This window comes from Acanthopagrus latus, chromosome 15, assembly GCF_904848185.1.
Source record: "Acanthopagrus latus isolate v.2019 chromosome 15, fAcaLat1.1, whole genome shotgun sequence".
Taxonomy (NCBI): domain Eukaryota; kingdom Metazoa; phylum Chordata; class Actinopteri; order Spariformes; family Sparidae; genus Acanthopagrus; species Acanthopagrus latus.
The window spans coordinates 2,440,696-2,458,697 of NC_051053.1; the positions used below are offsets into that span (position 1 = coordinate 2,440,696).

The 18,002-nt window shown below is 40.2% G+C and overlaps 1 protein-coding gene across 1 annotated transcript in view; it reads left to right on the forward strand.

Annotated features, from left to right (window-relative positions):
* Positions 1 to 18,002, forward strand: part of ttc27 (tetratricopeptide repeat domain 27) — a 56,790-nt gene that overhangs the window by 2,714 nt on the left and 36,074 nt on the right. Inside the window, exons 2-8 of the mRNA XM_037122769.1 lie at positions 551 to 734; positions 4,642 to 4,765; positions 5,937 to 6,077; positions 6,631 to 6,733; positions 8,455 to 8,613; positions 10,743 to 10,882; positions 15,916 to 16,028. Coding sequence (XP_036978664.1) covers positions 551 to 734; positions 4,642 to 4,765; positions 5,937 to 6,077; positions 6,631 to 6,733; positions 8,455 to 8,613; positions 10,743 to 10,882; positions 15,916 to 16,028 — 964 coding nt within the window. The remainder of the gene's footprint in view (positions 1 to 550; positions 735 to 4,641; positions 4,766 to 5,936; positions 6,078 to 6,630; positions 6,734 to 8,454; positions 8,614 to 10,742; positions 10,883 to 15,915; positions 16,029 to 18,002) is intronic.

Genomic DNA, 18,002 nt, shown 5'->3' on the forward strand with positions numbered 1-18,002 from the left:
TCACCCCCCCTGTTGGCCTCTGGCACACTCACTTAGCCAGACTGGCTGCACTGGAGGGCCTATCATACAGGCTAATAAACAGAGTGGAAAGCTTTATTTTGAAATGGGAATGATACTTGTCCAACATGAAAGAACCTGTGTAGGGGATTTGGCAACCAGTCTGAACATGAAACCTTGCATTGCTGAGCATGAGCATTTTTTTTGTTTTTTTTTAAAAATTCCTTTATTTTATTGATTTGCAGTTCTGTCCTGTTTTTTCTCTTTTTGGCATTGTTGTTGTTTTCTTCCTTCTCCTGGAATGTATGCATTGTATAACATAGTTATCTGTTTACTTTCTGTATACAAGTCTCAATATTGCTTCGTAACCAACATCTTCTGCATGTGTACTTCCCAAATCCCAATAAAATATTAATCATAAAAAAAAATCTCCCTCAGAGAGAACTGACACACTTTTTATTTCCTCACTGTATGTTCAGTGGTTGCCTGGTGTCAGATTTACGAAACAAGTGAATAGAGGCATGTACCTGAGTTCTGATCTGTGTTTATCCAGAGGTGAGCTCTCTGTTGGAGTCCTTGATGGCGGGAAACTTTGAGGCAGTTCTGCTGAGCCACCTGATGGTCGATCTGCTCACTGGGGATGGCAGCTGCAGTGAGGAGGAAGACATTGAGACCTACCTGGAAAGACGGGTCCTGCTGTACCTGACTTTTGGCACCAACAATGACCAGACCAGCAGGTTAGGAAGGACATATCAAATCAAATGTTGTCTTAACTGGCTGTAGCAGTTTGTAGAGTCAGTGAAATATAAAAACACTCAGGATAAGTTGATCATGGTGAATTTCTAGTATTGGGATGATTGTGAATGTCCTCAGATGAGAGGCTTGAAAAGGCTCTCTAGCTTGATGATTTACAGTCTTATATTGATTTCCTGATTTATCCTGAACTGTCACAATGGGGTCCCCCCATAATCCCAGTTATTCCAAAATCTTAAGCTTGTCACCATGGCTGAGGACTTTGTTTGCAAATCCACCACAAGCGAAAGGTAAGATTTGTGGAAAAACTATGGAATTCAAACTAAAGAATGAGAGGGAGATGATGTGTACACCTGCTCCAATTGGTCCTCTTCTCTGTGACCGTTGCCTAGCTCTGGTCACTGAATGGTTTGTTTTTCGCTAAAAGGATGCTCATGAAAAAGCGTGAAGCATATCTGAGATGGAATAAAAAAAATAAATAAATAAAAAAAAAGTAATTCATGTGCCAAACAGCAGGGGAGCCCTTGCATCTGTACACATTCTTGTGGTCCCAAAAAAATAATGCTAATTAGTTAGCAGTGATATGATACACTGATGTTATTTTGCATAGAATTCCCCATTGTCGTGCACAGCACCTGTCACTGGTTAATTATGTGTTTCAAGTTATAATCAGTAAGCTTTTCCTTCAAGTCTTGTGGACTTGTAGAGTCAAAGAGCATCTCTTTTATACAAACATTAAGAAATATATATTTTTAAATTGAAAAACTACATACGACACAACTTTAAAACCAGGGTTAACTTAATTATGATTTCAGTGATATACTGTCAATAAATAGAAATATTAAATTGGTAAGAGTATCACTGTAAGATTAAACTGTCAGGGTTGGGGTAAAGGGGAAAACTATGGAGAGGGGAGGTGGAACCAAACGCAGTTACACATGGGAGGCAAGGATAAAGGGGAACAAAAAACAAACTTTATTTTAAAGCTGAGTCCAAAAACCAAAAGCAGACAAAACGGGGGCAAGAGGCAAAGTAGCAACTAAAAGAAAGCAAGTCAAAGTACAAACTACATAGCAAAGTTCAAAGCAAAATGCAAAAAAAATCCAAAACATACCAGTCAGGAAGAGCATGGACAGGATACAAACAAGACAATGACCAGACCAGGAGTGAAGGGAAACGTACAGACTAAATACACAGACACTGATTACAAGATGAGGAACAGGTGAGCAGAGAGAGGAGGAGGCCAGGTGAGGTAACGAAGGGGAGGAGCACAGAGAAAACATGAAGGGAACAATACAACAGACAGAGGGAGCCAGAGGGGAGAACACAGGAGAACTTAAAGGACAAGAGACACAAGAGGGCATGGAAACTCAACAAGGGAAATAAACAGGGAAACTTACAGGACACATGAGGGCGTGGAAAAACCAAACATGACACAGGACATGATCAAATACAAGAGGCCGGTTTGGGGTTGGTAGTAAAGTGAAGCGCAATTCTGTTCTCAGGTGTGTTTGTTCATTCACTGCCTCTGTTCTTGTCACGAATAATTGAATTTCTTGTCATAGTTTTTTTTGTTTTAGATTTTCAGATTGAAAAGAAAATCAGCTCAGTATCCTATACACAGAACTTGCATTGTAGGTCAAGGAAACCGCATAAGGCATTCAGCATTCAGCATTCAGCGTTCAGCTAGTCATCAGAGCACAAAATCTCAATCATTGGTGTTGTACATGAGCAATGCAATTCCTCAGCTCAGCCATTTAACTTCATGAAAATCTGCGTTTCATTGCACAGAGATTCAGGATTTTCTCCCACTTTGTCACAAAGATGAGTTCTTCCCCCGATACTTCTCTGAAGGAACCATCTCAGATATCAGACATTTTCGCAATTGCCAGCCAACATTAAGGAAGGTTGAACTGTCTCTTTGTGTATGTTCAGAGAATCCAGTGTAAACTATAATTTACATGAAGCTATGTCTTCTGGCATTAAGATCAAAATCACAGCTTTCATAGCTCAGAATATTACTATTAATATTGTTTTCGTAAAAGATAAGAAAAACACATAGAAACCTCTTGTTGATCAGGCAAGAGTGGGTAAGTTATAAGAGAATAATTCAGGGGAAACGATTAACTGCAATTCAAGTAAAGCAAAAGCACAACTGGATGCATTTAGTCACCAAACTGTAAAATGTACAGAAACCTCAAACTACTTATAGTAAAACATTTATTAGGACGCTACAAAGACCAGACAATTTACAAACTGCAAGAAACTAAACTACAATGGCAAGATGATGAACGAAAAGGTGTGGGTTTTGGACTAGAAATAGAAATGGAACTGTGTTCAGGAACACAACGTAGAAAACTGTGTGGAAGAAGACCTAAAGCCATCATTCACTCAGACTGTGGAGAAAATTTGACCTTGTGACACCAAAAAGGCAATCTTAGAGTCTGGCACTTTGTAACATATGTAACCATATTCAACCCTGAGAAAGCATGTCTGACGATGTTGAAGGGAAAAGGGTGGGGAGGGAAAAACATATATAGAAAAAGAGCAGTGCAATAAAGTCAAAATTAAATGACAATGAAAAGGTAGCAAAGTACTGTATATACTATATAGTCCACAATAAAATGTATAGGCCGTGACATCTTATGAGAGATGAATATGAGTAATGACTTGAAAGTGACAAGAAAATGCACTGAGCAATGTTATTCGTGCCCTCCATTGTTTTCATTGATCAGCTATTTGACCTTCTCTTTTCAAGATCCTCAGCTTCATAGGCTCCAAATAGATAATTGAGCCCAGAGTCATATCACATTTGTTTTTCGCAATGACTAAGTTGTAAAATGACGCAGTGTATTATTAGTCTACATATATGGCAATCATTAATGACAAGTGTTTTGAAAAAGACAAAGGCTAATGCATCAATTGTCCAAATCAAAAGCCTCATTTTTTTCTTTGAATTAATACAGGTTATGGATGAATTTTTGATTGATTGATTTATTCTGGCCAAGATTTGGCCAGAATAAATCAAAATGTCCACGTTGGGGCTCATGTGCAATATAAGGAAAACATAGAACAAAAATAACAAAACAGAAGTTTACTATATAAATAAAAACGATATCTACTATAGACAAGGAATTGATAGATTTTACGTCATACTGTTGTACTAATTAATGCATTTATGAGGAAAATGATTCAACCAGAAGTGCATTCCCGATTTTATTTTGAAATGTATCCCACACATTTCTGGTCCTGACAGTGGAGGCGGCCTGAGGGTGGAGCCTGTGGCGGTCGCGACCTCATGGTGGAGGTCTGCAGCATAATGAGCCTCCTCTCCACTAATAATGTTTGGGACATTTCCTTTGTCACCTCCCATCATATTCTCGGAGTGAATTCACACCAAATCCTTTTTTCCAGCAAAAATTGAGGTCTTCCCTTTAATTTTTAACGAGGGTAGTCCATTTAGGTTGCGGCGGTGCACGCCTCAAGGGCTCTGAAAAAAAGTTGCAGCTGGCTGGGGTGAAACAGACAGATGCTAGCTGGTGGTCAGATTAGCAGCATGAATGAGTGAAACTACAGTGGAGGAATGTGTCACATGTATTTAGTCTGTTTGGCCTTGTGCACCAGTTTAAAACACATTTTGTTTCAACTCTTGAAGCTGACTATTAAGCCCAACTAAATGTTAAAGAGGGAACACAAACACACATTTTGGTATTTGTGCCCCAGTTTAAACCCACTGGTTGTATACTATTATTTTTTTGCTTTTTGGGAAATTTGTGTGAGCGTCTTTGTTTTAGAATTGAATGATTTCTGAATTCTGACTTCTTCATCAGCCTTTCTCTGGAGTGTCTCTGTTCGCTAAGTTCAGTGTGTGTCTTGTCCCTCTTGCTGCAGGGAGCTTGCAGTATTGGCCCTTGCAGTCTCTTGTCTCCACCTGTTTGCCCAAAGTAACTGGACTGGTCCTCCAGTCTCTATTAATTTGTCAGACCTGCTGCCCCCAGCCCTGCTCTCCTCTCAGGTATGATACCATCTCATCACTCTCTCCTGCCTGTGTGTCATGTATCATCACAAGTTAGTAAAAGAATGTCGTGGTCCATTGAAGTATAATTACAGATTTAATAAAACAATTACTTTGACTTCATTTCAGTTTGCTAAAAAAGGAAGAAGCATTGTTTTTCGAGTTATTGTTGTATGCAGGCAGATCTATGGTTATAGCCTTATCTACTTTAACTTTAACTTAAAACTTTTATTCATCCCACATTGGGGAAATTCACTTGTCACAGTAGCAGGTAGACAGACACCCAATAGGCACAAGACTTAAAATACTAAAAAAGATTTGGATAAGAGAGAAAAGATAAAATATAGAAAGGACTATACCTTATGTGCATTATATACATTTGAATAAAGAGAGTATTGTCTTGTTGAAGGTTGGATGCATAAATGAATACAGGGTTTAAATACAGTGTTCGACCTGCATGGTCAGCAAACCAGTCACTAGTCCTGCTGGAAAAAGAAATCAGCATCTTAAAACAGTATGGAGATACTGATTTCCTTTGCCGGGAGGACTTGGCACCTGTCCCCACTTCCAGAACTACTACCAACTGGTTTACTGATCATGGTATCACTGTACTTGATTGGCCAGTCAACTCACCTGACCTGAACCCCACAGAGAGTCTATGGGGTGTTGTCATGGTGAAGATTAGAGACACCAGAGCCAACAATACAAACAAACTGAAGGCCACTAACAAAGCAACCTGGACTTCCATAACACCTCAACAGTGCCACAGGCTGCTCACCTCCATGCCATGCCACACTGATGCAGAAATCCATTGTAATATTTTGAGATTCTGGATATTTGATTGTCATGAGCTGTAAGCTGTAATCATCAAAATTTAAACAAAAAAGGCTTGAAATATTTCACTTTATATTAATGAATTCAGAATATGTGAAAGTTTTACCTTTTTGAATTAAATTACAGAAAAAGATTGGCTTGTCCATTACACTTGGGACATGAAGATGTTCTTTACAAGAAGATATACTGTAAGTGTCGTGGTTTTGACCATGACTATATGTATAGATAGATATTCTGTATGTGTGTATGTATGATATTTACTTAGATTGTAACACCTAAGGTATGTTCATTTCAGTTGCAATGACTTAAGTACAATTAGCATATCTTTGGTTTGCAGCCCCAGACCCTGGTTGAGGCGATGCACTCTAGCCTGCTGCTGGATGGTGAGGCAGTGTACAGCCTTGTTGCCAACCCCTTCCTCCTCCTACTGGCAAGGGTTGTTCTTACAAAGTGCTCCTGCAAGATGGAAAGCCTCCAGGTGAGGTTTGCTGTTTTCTTTAATTGCAATGTAGTCACTAATTGAACATTTTGGCATTATAGTATCAAGTTAGTGTTGGAGGTCATTTTTGTCTTTTGTACTGAGTGGTAGATAGATAGATAGATAGATAGATAGATAGATAGATAGATAGATAGATAGATAGATGAAGACTGCAATGATATACATGTTTTTTACAAGTTGATGTAAACCTTTGACCACAACTGTAGTTGACTGCATCAACAGACTAAATGCATGTTATTGTAGTGCAGAAAGCATTTTCCAGCATTTTCACAGCATTAGGAGAACAATGTTTCAGGTAATGAATATGAAGTAAACCAAACATGAGCTGATACAGAAGGAGGTGTCGGACCGACTGACAGAAATGTCAGACTTTTTATGAGAGCTCCTTTATAGTGCAGGTTGTGGTTTACTCATCCCATTGACTTTATTAATTCTGATTTCTTTAACAAACTGTGAAGTTTTGTAATCCATTCTTACATGCTATGTGTGTGTCTTCTGTTTTTTCGTTGTGTTTTTTCATATGAATCTCCAGCTGCTGCCGTGGTGGACCCTGCGCTACATTAACCTGCACCAGCAAATCCTGGAGGCCTGTTCTCAGCAGCTCCTAACCCTGGCCCACAGCAGCATGGACAAAGGTTTGTGAGCACTATAGTGTTGATGTGCTTACACACACACATTTGAGTTTGTGTATTTTATGTGTGGGGTTGTTTTTTTATGGAGAGTGTCAGGTCCAAAAGCCTCATTATTGTATAGTCAATGTAAATAATTGCTATGCAAGAAATTACTCATGCACATGTTTTTTTTTCTGTGTTGCCCTTCAGCATTGAAATTCAACAAATTGTTTTCCACACAAAATACACAGAATCTGCTTGGGTTTATTAGAGGTGTGAGTCTTCACTGACCTCACACCTCTCACACCCGTTTCAGCACCAGTATTTGTGTGACCCACCTCAGTACATAAAGATTACAAAAACTAAATGTAAATGTAGTGCTAAGTAACCTGTTGGAAACTCATTTCTCTGGTCAATTCTGCTCCACCGCTCTTTTCTAATCAGACATAGAGATGATCTCCATAATAACCTAATGCATTTCCTATGTGTAGCCTTTTATGTGTTCCTGAATAAGTAGGTTGTTGCTTCTTCTGCCACAGTGAATTTAAAAGAACTATAGACTTGTGAATTTGAGTAAAACTGATTTATACCAACATACTTCTCCTACAGTGTTAATCAGAGCCACAATAAACCTTGTCAGTACAATATGAAGACGTTCCCAATGTTAAATTTAAAGTTTTTTCACATTTTGCCATGAAACAAGACATTTTTACTCAAGTATGAATTGTCCACTCTGCCCCAAACTTCATGACTGACTCATGGCCTCCAAATAGCAATGATTCAAAAATTATTAAAAAGTCACATTAAGGCATTAGTTCAACTTAGATTTTCTTTTCTTTTATGCTGTTGAGGAAAATGAGTTTCATCACTTTAGTCAGATTCTAGCTCTGATGGCTCATACAGGTCAGGCTGGGTCGTCTGATGCTGCTGCTAGCTGACATTGTTACTGTAGGTTACGTCCTTGTACAGTACATGGAAGCTCCCCTCCTGCGTGTGGGCGTGGCTCCAGCACCTCTAACTGACACGCCCCCAGCGTTTCACAGCAGTGAGAAGTTCTTGTTTTTCCATGATTTTGAGACCTAATTTTGTATACTTGGCAATTTTTTAATTTTTCAAATTTGGCTCAGTGGTCAATGACACATGTTTCTGTGGTATGACAAACTCATAACACAGATTTATTTCTGCTTTACACGGACTTTAAGCCAAGCCACCTGACAAGCCAATCTTCCCACTGTTCCCAATTTGCCCCTGGAAATGAACATCTCCCTAAAACGTGCACAAATATCCATATATTTATATTTAAACAATTTTGTGTCCTGTTAAGTCCTTAATGCTCACAAAAATAAAGATAAGGGATATATGAAAGATTTATTTATGTCTTTACTTTGCAAAGATGGAAGTAGAAAATTACCAATGAAGGAACTTTATATGGGCTCATTACACAAATTGAAATAAATTGTGGCAAACTATGGAATACATTTGGGACCATGCTTGTGTATCAAGTCCTACAAAATCATATTACATGCACATAACAATTAGTAGAGCTGTAATGTGACTCTGCTTCATGTTGATAGAAATGAAAAACTTAAGCATCGTTAACTGGGTTAATAAGCTTGTTGATCATCTGCATTTATTTCTTTGTTTTCTTATCTCTTTAAGAAAAATAAAACTAAAAACTTCCAGCTACTTGATGTGGGTAGTGATATAAAAAGAAAATTAGAGCCCTTTTCTTTCCTCTTTCACAGTGCTGAAATGCCAGTCTCTGTTGTTGGAGCAGAGGAACCTGGCCATACAGTTGCACCTGGAGTGTGTCTACACTAGTCTGACGTACTATGAGTACCAACCAGCCAAGGAACATATCAAGAGGGCCCAGGAGCTTTCAGGGCTCAACATCAATGTGACTGGTATGTAAACTACAGCAGCTTCCATTTGTAGAGAATTAATGGTTAACACTTCAGTTGAAAGGTTGTGCGTAAGACTGACATGATACCCTCATAACCATGATGTGAAACCCGCCAACAACATAAAGGAGTCTTATGAATGGACTGGGGAGTAACAAACATGACAGTGGGACCAAACACTGCCTCTTACAGAGGCCAGTTTGACAACAGGGATTGAAAATACAACAATACTTTTTTTGCCTAGTTGGTCTCCTGACAGGCCAGATCTCAGCCTAACAGAAGCACTAGCTCAGAGAATGACAGAACTATTTAAGTACAGCTGGCTATAGTAAAAATGTAAAGTAAACAAGTGCTTTAAAACAATGTCACTTTCGCTCACTTTGAGGCTGCAACTCCTCGGCAATCCAAATATCATTAAAACCAAAAATTGTTAACAAAGATGTTTTAAACTGTGTTTAATTAGTGTTTAAACTATTGTTTTCACCTTTACTACTGGAAAAACAGGCTACGAAAAGGATCTATTTGGTTATCTGTTTATTTTCACGTTCATTAGTCCAGTAGATTCCTTGTGATGTGGACTGTATTGCACACAGACACCAAGGTGCTTTATACCCATAGAGAGAGGGAGAGAGAAACATGTGTACATGCATTCAGTTTCCAAACTTATGGAACGTAAACTGAAAATGCATGCCTAATTCATGCAAGATAAGACGATGTGGACATTAAAATATAAAATCAAAACAGAGTGACTCTTTTTCACTTATTTTCAAACTATGCGGCTCACTAATAACAACATTACTTGAAAGGGTTGGGGTTACCATATATCCATATACCTTAAATTTAGAAAAAAAAACCCTAACAGTCATTAAAGGAGTGGCTTGGACACAGTCATTTAAAACAGCATTCTGTTAAATAAGATATGGTTTTGATGTGTCAAACAAATTAAGGCCTATCATCAATAACCACTTTTCTCTACTTTTTCACTTGTTTTTGAAACATCCATCTTTTGAAACAAATAGATATTGATATGGTTTAATCCCCAACTGTTAATGTTTCAACCCTCAAACAGAAAGAGAGCTTGTCAGCTTGGTCTTGAGAAGCTGCAGCCTTTATTTACTGATAACTATTGCCTTCAGTAAGGCAATGCTAAACTGAAACACCAGCTGCTGGTGCAACCTAATAGGTAGGAGGTCCACCATTACTCTTCTTCCTGTTAGGTCGCACTCAGGGATCGACACTTTTTGTCTGCCGGCGCGCCAGAGATGCTACTGCTAACATTACACCTTTACTGTACATTAGCCACAAGCTAATGTTTGCTAGCAACAGCACACAAAGAGGGGTATGTCTGTGTTTAAATTAAGGTTAACTCTCAGTGAATTTAGCACTCACCTGAGACTCGTTAAGTTACGTTTTCATACAATACATATCCCTTCCAGCTCCAGTCCGTACAACATAAACACTCGACGATGGAGGTGACCTCCATGGATCACTGCTGCCGTCAGGTTGATGGGAGTCAAAATATAGCCACTTTACAATCCCAAAAGTTATCTCTGAGCTCTCCTCCCATAAACAAACTGCTCTTGATCAGAGCAGAATCCAATGTGACTCTGGGTGTTTGTTTATCTAGATGGTCACCTTTGCACCCAACTTGCTATTTAGATCCGAGCCGCCGAGTAGCGGCTCTGGCTCCTCTGCTCTGCCTTGACCTCCCAAAACAACACTTGTTATTGACTTGTTATTCAATCCTCATTGGGGTTGCCAATAAGAGGATTCAGGATTATTTTGACAAAAAGGACTGGATTAGTTATTATCTAGATCATAGACCACGTCAAACAGTGCACAGACATTTTTTTTCTTGGTTAGTGTCACATTGTCAAAGGCACTTCATGGCAACAGTCAAAAACACTGATAAAGAATGCTTCATGTTCATGACAGGTGTCATTCCATTGTTTTGACAGTGTCATGTGAGTCTTACGCACACAGTTCCAATCAAGGGTTAGCACGACAGAACAGAAATGCATGACAGACATAAAATGAGACTGTCATATCTGATAGTGCTTTTCACAAGCTCATATGATCAATCCTTGGTGATACCGTGATTTAACATAACTAATGGTATTTTGTCAATCAAGGTGCTCTTGGCAAACGGACCCGTTTCCAGCACAAGTACTTGGCTCAGCTCATTCTAGAGGTCAAGAAAAAGCAGGACCAACCCGGTCAGACAGATGATCTGGCCAGTCCCACCCCCACATCTCTGGCCAGCCTGCCAAAGGTATGAGCTTCTCTTGTTTTGTGTAACTAGTGCATTGCCGTAGGTATGTATTCCTATAGAGAAGTGGGAGGTTAAGTAGCTTTTTCATGGATGGCCAAAGAAGGCTGTGTTTGAAGATGGGACGTCAGGGCTGTTTTTGACTACTTTTGATTTTACCTTTATATTTCACCTTCAAAACTATTTACCTTGCCTTGTTTGGTGTCATCATTTTCAGCACAACCTCACGTGTTACTCTACAGTTATTTTTTTTTTTGACATACTGTATTAACACAATGGACCTAAAATCACAAAAAAACATCAAATCAGAGTAGGAAAAAGTTGGATTTTTTAACTGTGAAAACCTGAAATATGGTTAATGAGCCATTTTTATCACTTATAATACAAATGTAAATTGTTGTTTGCTACATTTGTGCATGGTTGTTTTTTTTTTTTATGTTATATGTAACTATTTACATTTAAATGCAGGCAATGCCTCAGGCTCAGGCCTCCCTCAGCTCTTTCCTGCCTGCTCAACATTTAGCCATCTCCTTGTTGTTTTGACTCACAAAACAAAAAAATGACTCCACTACACACTAAACACACTAAAACAAACACTCCATAACACACTAACTACACACTCCAAACATGCTATATGTTACAAATCTCTCAACTCTCAAAATTCACTATCTCTGTCACTGTCTCTGTCACCCTCACTGCTGCTGTTACTCTTCCGACGCCGTCCCTCCCACAACTTCCCCTGCTCCTCAGCAACCAAATCATGTGGTTTGCCATATAATTTTGTGATTGGTTGGTGTGGTGCCTTTTTCCACCAATAGGAACGTGTTTTCTGGCTTGCAAACACTTCCTGCTTGCAGACACTTTTGTGACAAAAGCCAGTTTTTACCATTTCTTCCTGCACAAGACACAAAGCAAACGTGATGGCAATGCTTGCGAAAAAGCGTGGTGGACATTATTTATCGTAAATCCGGTTTTGGATGCACTGGCGCGTCTGTCAACTCAGGAGGTGGGGCGTGGGGGTGGGCTAACAGCTAGCTACACACGAACATTCACAGATTCCGATTCCAGTTTGTTGTCCTCGTGTGTCCGGTTCTTCTCAGACCCGAACGGACTCGGTCCGGACTCTGTTAGTCTCATCAATCCACAACAGTTAGTTTAGATGCACAGAACAGGACCAAACCGCCAGCAAAATCTGCTAGCGGAATTTGTAACGCATTTATGAAATAATTTATTAACAGTATCATTGTAGTCCAGACAAGTCTGACATTGCACACCCTTAAACCAAACAGCTGCCATGTTGTCTCAGGTCAGTCTGATCCTGATCTGCAGAGATATTTGAGGTGTACACACACACACACACACACACACACGCGCACACACACACACACACACACACACAAACAGACAGACAGAGATTTCTTACTTTTATAGAGAGTTGTTGAAGTTGACTGAACTGACTGGGGGAGGGAGAAAGAGGGGGAGGTTAAGGGGGCAGCCGTGGAACGGCTATAGTCTGAAAATAATACTCGAACTGCAAGCAGTTATGAACGGGGGCCAAGCCCCCCCACTCGACTCGGACGCCGCGCACCACAGAACCCACAGAAGTTGGCCCTAAAGAATGATAGGCTCGGGGCAAAAGTGAGGACACAGGCCAACGTGTGAGCCGTGGTATACGCTGTAATAGGAAGTGCACTGGAATTGCAAAAGGCTGAATGTGTCCCGATTTTGATTTGTTGTACTAAGCCAAGCCCACATTGACCAGTAATGACCACCTTCAAGATATGGCCTCAGGATTGGCCCTACATCATACCAACCAAATTTGGTAAAAATTGGTGTAGCCGTTCAAGATATATAAACTTCTCATCTTTTTAGTGCTCCCTAGTGGCCAAAATTCACCAAATTCGGCTCATCCCTTCCCAGTGTCATGGCAACCAAGGAACTCAAATTTGTTGTTAATAGCATTTAGTTTGACCACAATATCAAACAGTTTACGTTTTTATAGCTAGTTACAGAAATTTGTTTAATAATTTGCATATTTTTTCGACCGAGCAAAATTCTTTTGATAACTTTAGATCAAGTCCAGCTGAAGAGTGTCCATAGCAAGTTTCATGCAGATCGGACAAAATCCCAAGGAGGAGTCCGAAAACGTATGTTTTCCAGTTTTTGTGATTTTGCAAAAAAAACTCTCCAGGCAGAAGTGGGCGTGGCCATAGCAAAGTGATTCACCTCCACTCAGGGTATCTGGAGATTTTGAATGTGTGACATACGGTGTGAGAGTTATAGGCAAAACATGTTGGTCAAGGTTATGGCGCCCCCTGCAGGCGGATGTATGTAGTTTTTTGTGTCTGAGGTACGTGCAGGTGTCTTGGCCAACCCTCCAAATTGCACCGCCCTACCTTGCAAGGTTTAGCCTGCAGCACCACTTCTAGCAGGAGAAAAAAATCTTTACAATTACAATAGGGTTCCTAGCACCGCTGGTCCTAGGAAATGCGTCTGCTTGCATATGCGTTCCCTCAGCCCCTCAGGCTTGGCCCTCTAATAACAATGATAATGGTAATGATGATAAGGTTGAAGCAGGAACATGGCTGGCTATTATTCATGGGAACCTGCAAGATGAGACTCTAGGAACCACAAGTAACCCTGCATCGTGAGAGCGCAGCGTAATAGGGTAATATTAGGTCCTGGTCATTAAGGGCTTTGTATGTGAGGAGGAGGATTGGAAATTCTATTTTGGATTTCACAAGAAGCCAGTGCGGCGAGGCTAATACAGGAGTAACATGATTCTGTTAGTTCTTGTTATTGCATGTACAGCAGCACTCTGTTTCAGCAGGAGAGTCTTTAAAGACTTGTTGGGGCAGCCTGATAAAAGTGAACTACATTAATCCAGCCTTGACATAACAAAAGCGTGGACGAATTTCTCTGCATCAGGATGTTTCTGATTTTTGTAATGTTCCAAAGCTGGAAGAAGTCAGTCCTTGAAATGCGTTTTATGAGGGACTTAAAGGTCAAATCCTGATCAAAGATAATCCCAGATTCCTTACTGTGGTGCTGGAGGCCAGGGTACTGCTGTCCACATTAATCGATCAATTTATCAGTGACAATAGGACCTTTCACAACTATTGTTATCAGCTGAACTCATCTCCAGTAGTTGCTGATGGCTGTGCAGCTCCCGTTCCCCCCATGCACTATGTTGCAAGGAGGATATGCTGAGTCAGTCATCATCATTTGATGGCCACTTTTGCTGAAAATATTATCAACTTCTGGGCCACATCCTGACTGATGGTGGCCCATTCTTGTATAATCAATGCTTAGAGTTTGTCAAAATATGTTGGTTTTTGTCTGTCAACCCTCCACTTAAGGATTGACCACAAGTTAAGAGCCGTGTGTCGGGCGGTAGTGTCTGTGTGTGTGTGTGTGTGTGTGTGTGTGTGTGTGTGTGTGTGTGTGTGTGTGTGTGTGTGGCTTGCAGCCAGCGACTTATTTTGGATTCAGGAGAGATGATGTGTAACAAACACAGGTACCACCTGCAACACAACCATAAAGACCTACATGAAAAATTCAAAACTAACCTTAGCCAATCATTAACTGTATAGTTAATAATATGCAAACTTCAGTATTTGTTTATTTATCGCAAGTTATATCATCATTGCAATATTGAATAGTGTTATGTACATGTACATCACAGATTTTCCTCCTATCATGCAGACCTAGAAGCAATCCCACACATGAATGGTTTCAGGATGCTACTGTTGGCACGACACTGGACTGACGGCAGAGCTCACCATTTCTTCTCTGTACAAGCTTTTTTCTGTGGATGCCCCAAACAATCATAAAGGGGATTCATCAGACAAAATGACTTTACCCCAGTTCTCAGCAGTCCAAACCCTGTACCTTTTGCAGAATATCAATCTGTCCCTGATGTTTTTCCTGGAGAGAAGTGGCTTCTTTGCTGCCCTTCTTGACACCAGGGCATCCTCCAAAAAATCTTCACCTCACTGTGGCTGCAGATGCACTCACACCTACTTGCTGCCTTTCCTGAGCAAGCTGTGCACTTTTGGAGCCCCGATCCCACAGCTCAGTCAACTTTAAGAGATGGTCCTGGCGTTCTCTGGACTTTCTTGGGCGCCCCGAAGCCTTTTTCGCAACAATTGAACCTCTCTCCTTGACGTTCTTGATGATTCGATAAAATGTTGATTTAGATGCATCTTACTAGCAGCAATATTTGTGCATGTGAAGCCCTCTCTGTGCAAAGCAATGATGACTACACGTGTTTCCTTGCAGTCAACCATGGTTAACAGAGGAAGAGCATTTCAAGCACCGCCCTCCTTTTAAACTTTCCAGTCTGTTATTTTAGCTTAATCAGCATGACAGGGTGATCTCCAGCCTTGTCTTCATCAAAACTCTCACCTGTGTTAACAAGAGAATCACTGACACAATGTCAGCTGGTCCTGAAATGCAGTGGAAATGGGATTAAGTTCAATTTCATGACAAAGAGGGACTCAGCAATTGATTGCAATTCATCTGAATGCTCTTCAAAATGGATACTGAAACCCATACTGTATCAAATCTCCTGTACCAACCAGTCTGAGACAAATGCACATGGCGTTACAAGCCTACTGATCAATAACAAGCAAAGTATTCTCGCTTACATTTTGTTCATCACTGGAGGATCAGGACTTGATATGGGTGTGTATCTTCAGATGAAAGTCACCTGCGCTTACTTAGGACCTGGTGGCTGCCTGCAGTTGGCTTCAGTGTGTCCAGCTTATCAGTGAAGGTTGTTGAAAATGCCGTTAGTTAGTGGAAAGTTCATTTTAGTCAAATTACTAACTAGAGGAGCATGCATGAGGGTTTCAGCAGTGTATATCTAATGGTTGTAGTTTTCCTTTTAAAGGTTTTGGCTGCAAGGAATTTCTCAAGAAAGTTTAATACTGAATCCATGAAAATATGCAGTCTTATTTGGCAGATCTTCGTAGTTTCATATGCCATGGTTTATGGTTGCAGTATGTTTAAGTGCCATATGTGATTCCATACAGGACTGCAGTTTGGGTGATGACACTGTGCTGGATAAGATCAATTTAGCGGAGCCAGATCAGCATGAGCTGCCTGACCTCAGCGCCGAGGAGCAGGCCGTCATCCTGGGCATCTGGTGAGTCTTCTACGTCAGTTTGCAGTAATTAGATATAACTATGTTGATGGAATATTTTATGTTTGATCGTGGCCTAACACTTCTTTATTGCTATCAATAATCTAGCACAGAGTTCACTAATAGGCGGACCAAGTCTGGACCCGATCTGTCCTTAACGAATAACTTATTGAGAATTATTTGACTCGACAAAGCATTTCTATTTAAACAGATGCTGTTTTTCTACAGTGCTGGTTTAGCAGCAGAAGAAAAGACAGACTCTTGCATGTTCGTTCTTCCCAAGAACAGCTCAATATAATAATAGTATATAATACAAATTATCATTAAGGAAATAGAAAAATAACTGATGAATGACTCATGAATCATTTCCTTATCCATATGTCTTTGCTGGATAAAGAAAAATCAGACAAAATTATCAATCGATATTCCATTTTTCATTGGATATCACAACCTAACCTCAATGCCTTACCCGGAACTCTAATCATTGACTCAAGTCTGAAACAGGGTTTCCACACATCTTCCAGCAAAAGCCAATTGAATCAGGTGCTTCTCAGAAGATGCGCAGAAAACCCTGTTTCTGATGAAGGATGATAATTCTTACAAACCTGCCAACCAGTATGAATTTTGTGTAGCAGGTATGCATTTTGACATCAAAGTACTCATTTTGACAATCTGAAGTATGTAGTAAGCGTGTAACCTGCTGAAAACCAAAAGAAGAAGAGTTGTACCTATCATAGTACTGGATTTGTTCCTGGTGTCTTCACCCACCTACAAAACAATTCCTTAATAACTCTAGGAGCTGTAAGTAGCCCCTTTCACACAGAGTCACTGCATTAACATCACAGCGGTAGTTCACCAGTTCTCCACCGTTCTGTAGGACAGACAGGAGGACAGACGCTTCTCCACATACAGCTGTGGTATTTTTTTCCTCAGTGCCAAAGACAGTTACGGTTACTATGTTACCTTAGTTTGGTTCTGTGACGTTGCTTTGTGGGACATTTCTCTATATTTAGTTGAGTGAGGGACCTGTGCAGTTATCAGACTGTATGATGGACACACCCTCCATATGCGCAGTCGGCTCATCTGTTCACACTGGTTCAGTTCACCATTTGTGCACCTCAGATGAGTATCATATACAGAAGTTGTTGAAATTTTACATAAATTAAATGTAATTTTTAAAAAAAAGAAGGTTTGTGTTGAACCGTGGATCAAAAATCGTGATACAAACCGAGTCATGAGCTTGGTGTATCGTTACAGCCCTACCAAACACCCACATACATTTACACACTTTCAGAGAAAAACAAAGTCCCCTTCCATAGCTGCATCTACAGTATACCCCAATTTTGCCCTCTGTCCACTGTCTTGCTTATTCCTATGCTAATAACTTTTTGCATTACTACTTGAGCACACTTTAGAAGATGAAATCTTGTTCAGTTACTTGTTTTTTCTAGCACGTTGTTCATCACTAAAATGCCCGTAAAAAAATATTGGCTGGATTGTGAAGAAAAATATACAAATACATCATTATATGTATACATTTTCCTTAGTGCATATGATTATTATCCCTTTCAGAATACCATTTCCAATTTTTTTTCTAAGAATGAGTAAATGCTGTAACTTTAAATTATTCTGCTAGCATGACCCTGACATCCTGTTTTCTGCAGGACTTAGGAGCCATGCTATCGGCTAATCTTTAGTGGTGGCATATTGTTGTGTAGGTTGGTCCGCTATTGCCACATTCACAGTCCCATTTCAGTGCAGAAACAATGCGCCAATTCTCCTCATCACCTTCTGTGTGAAAGTTTCAGGTGTGGAGAGGGGACAGTTGAGTTACAGCTCTGTTCTGCCTCAGGAGGGCAGCAGAGTCTGTGTGAATGGAATAGCCAGCGGCACAAACCTGTGTGTGTGTGTGTGTGTGTGTGTGTGTGTGTGTATATGTGTGACAGCTAAACATATCCTTCACTCATCAAATAAAAG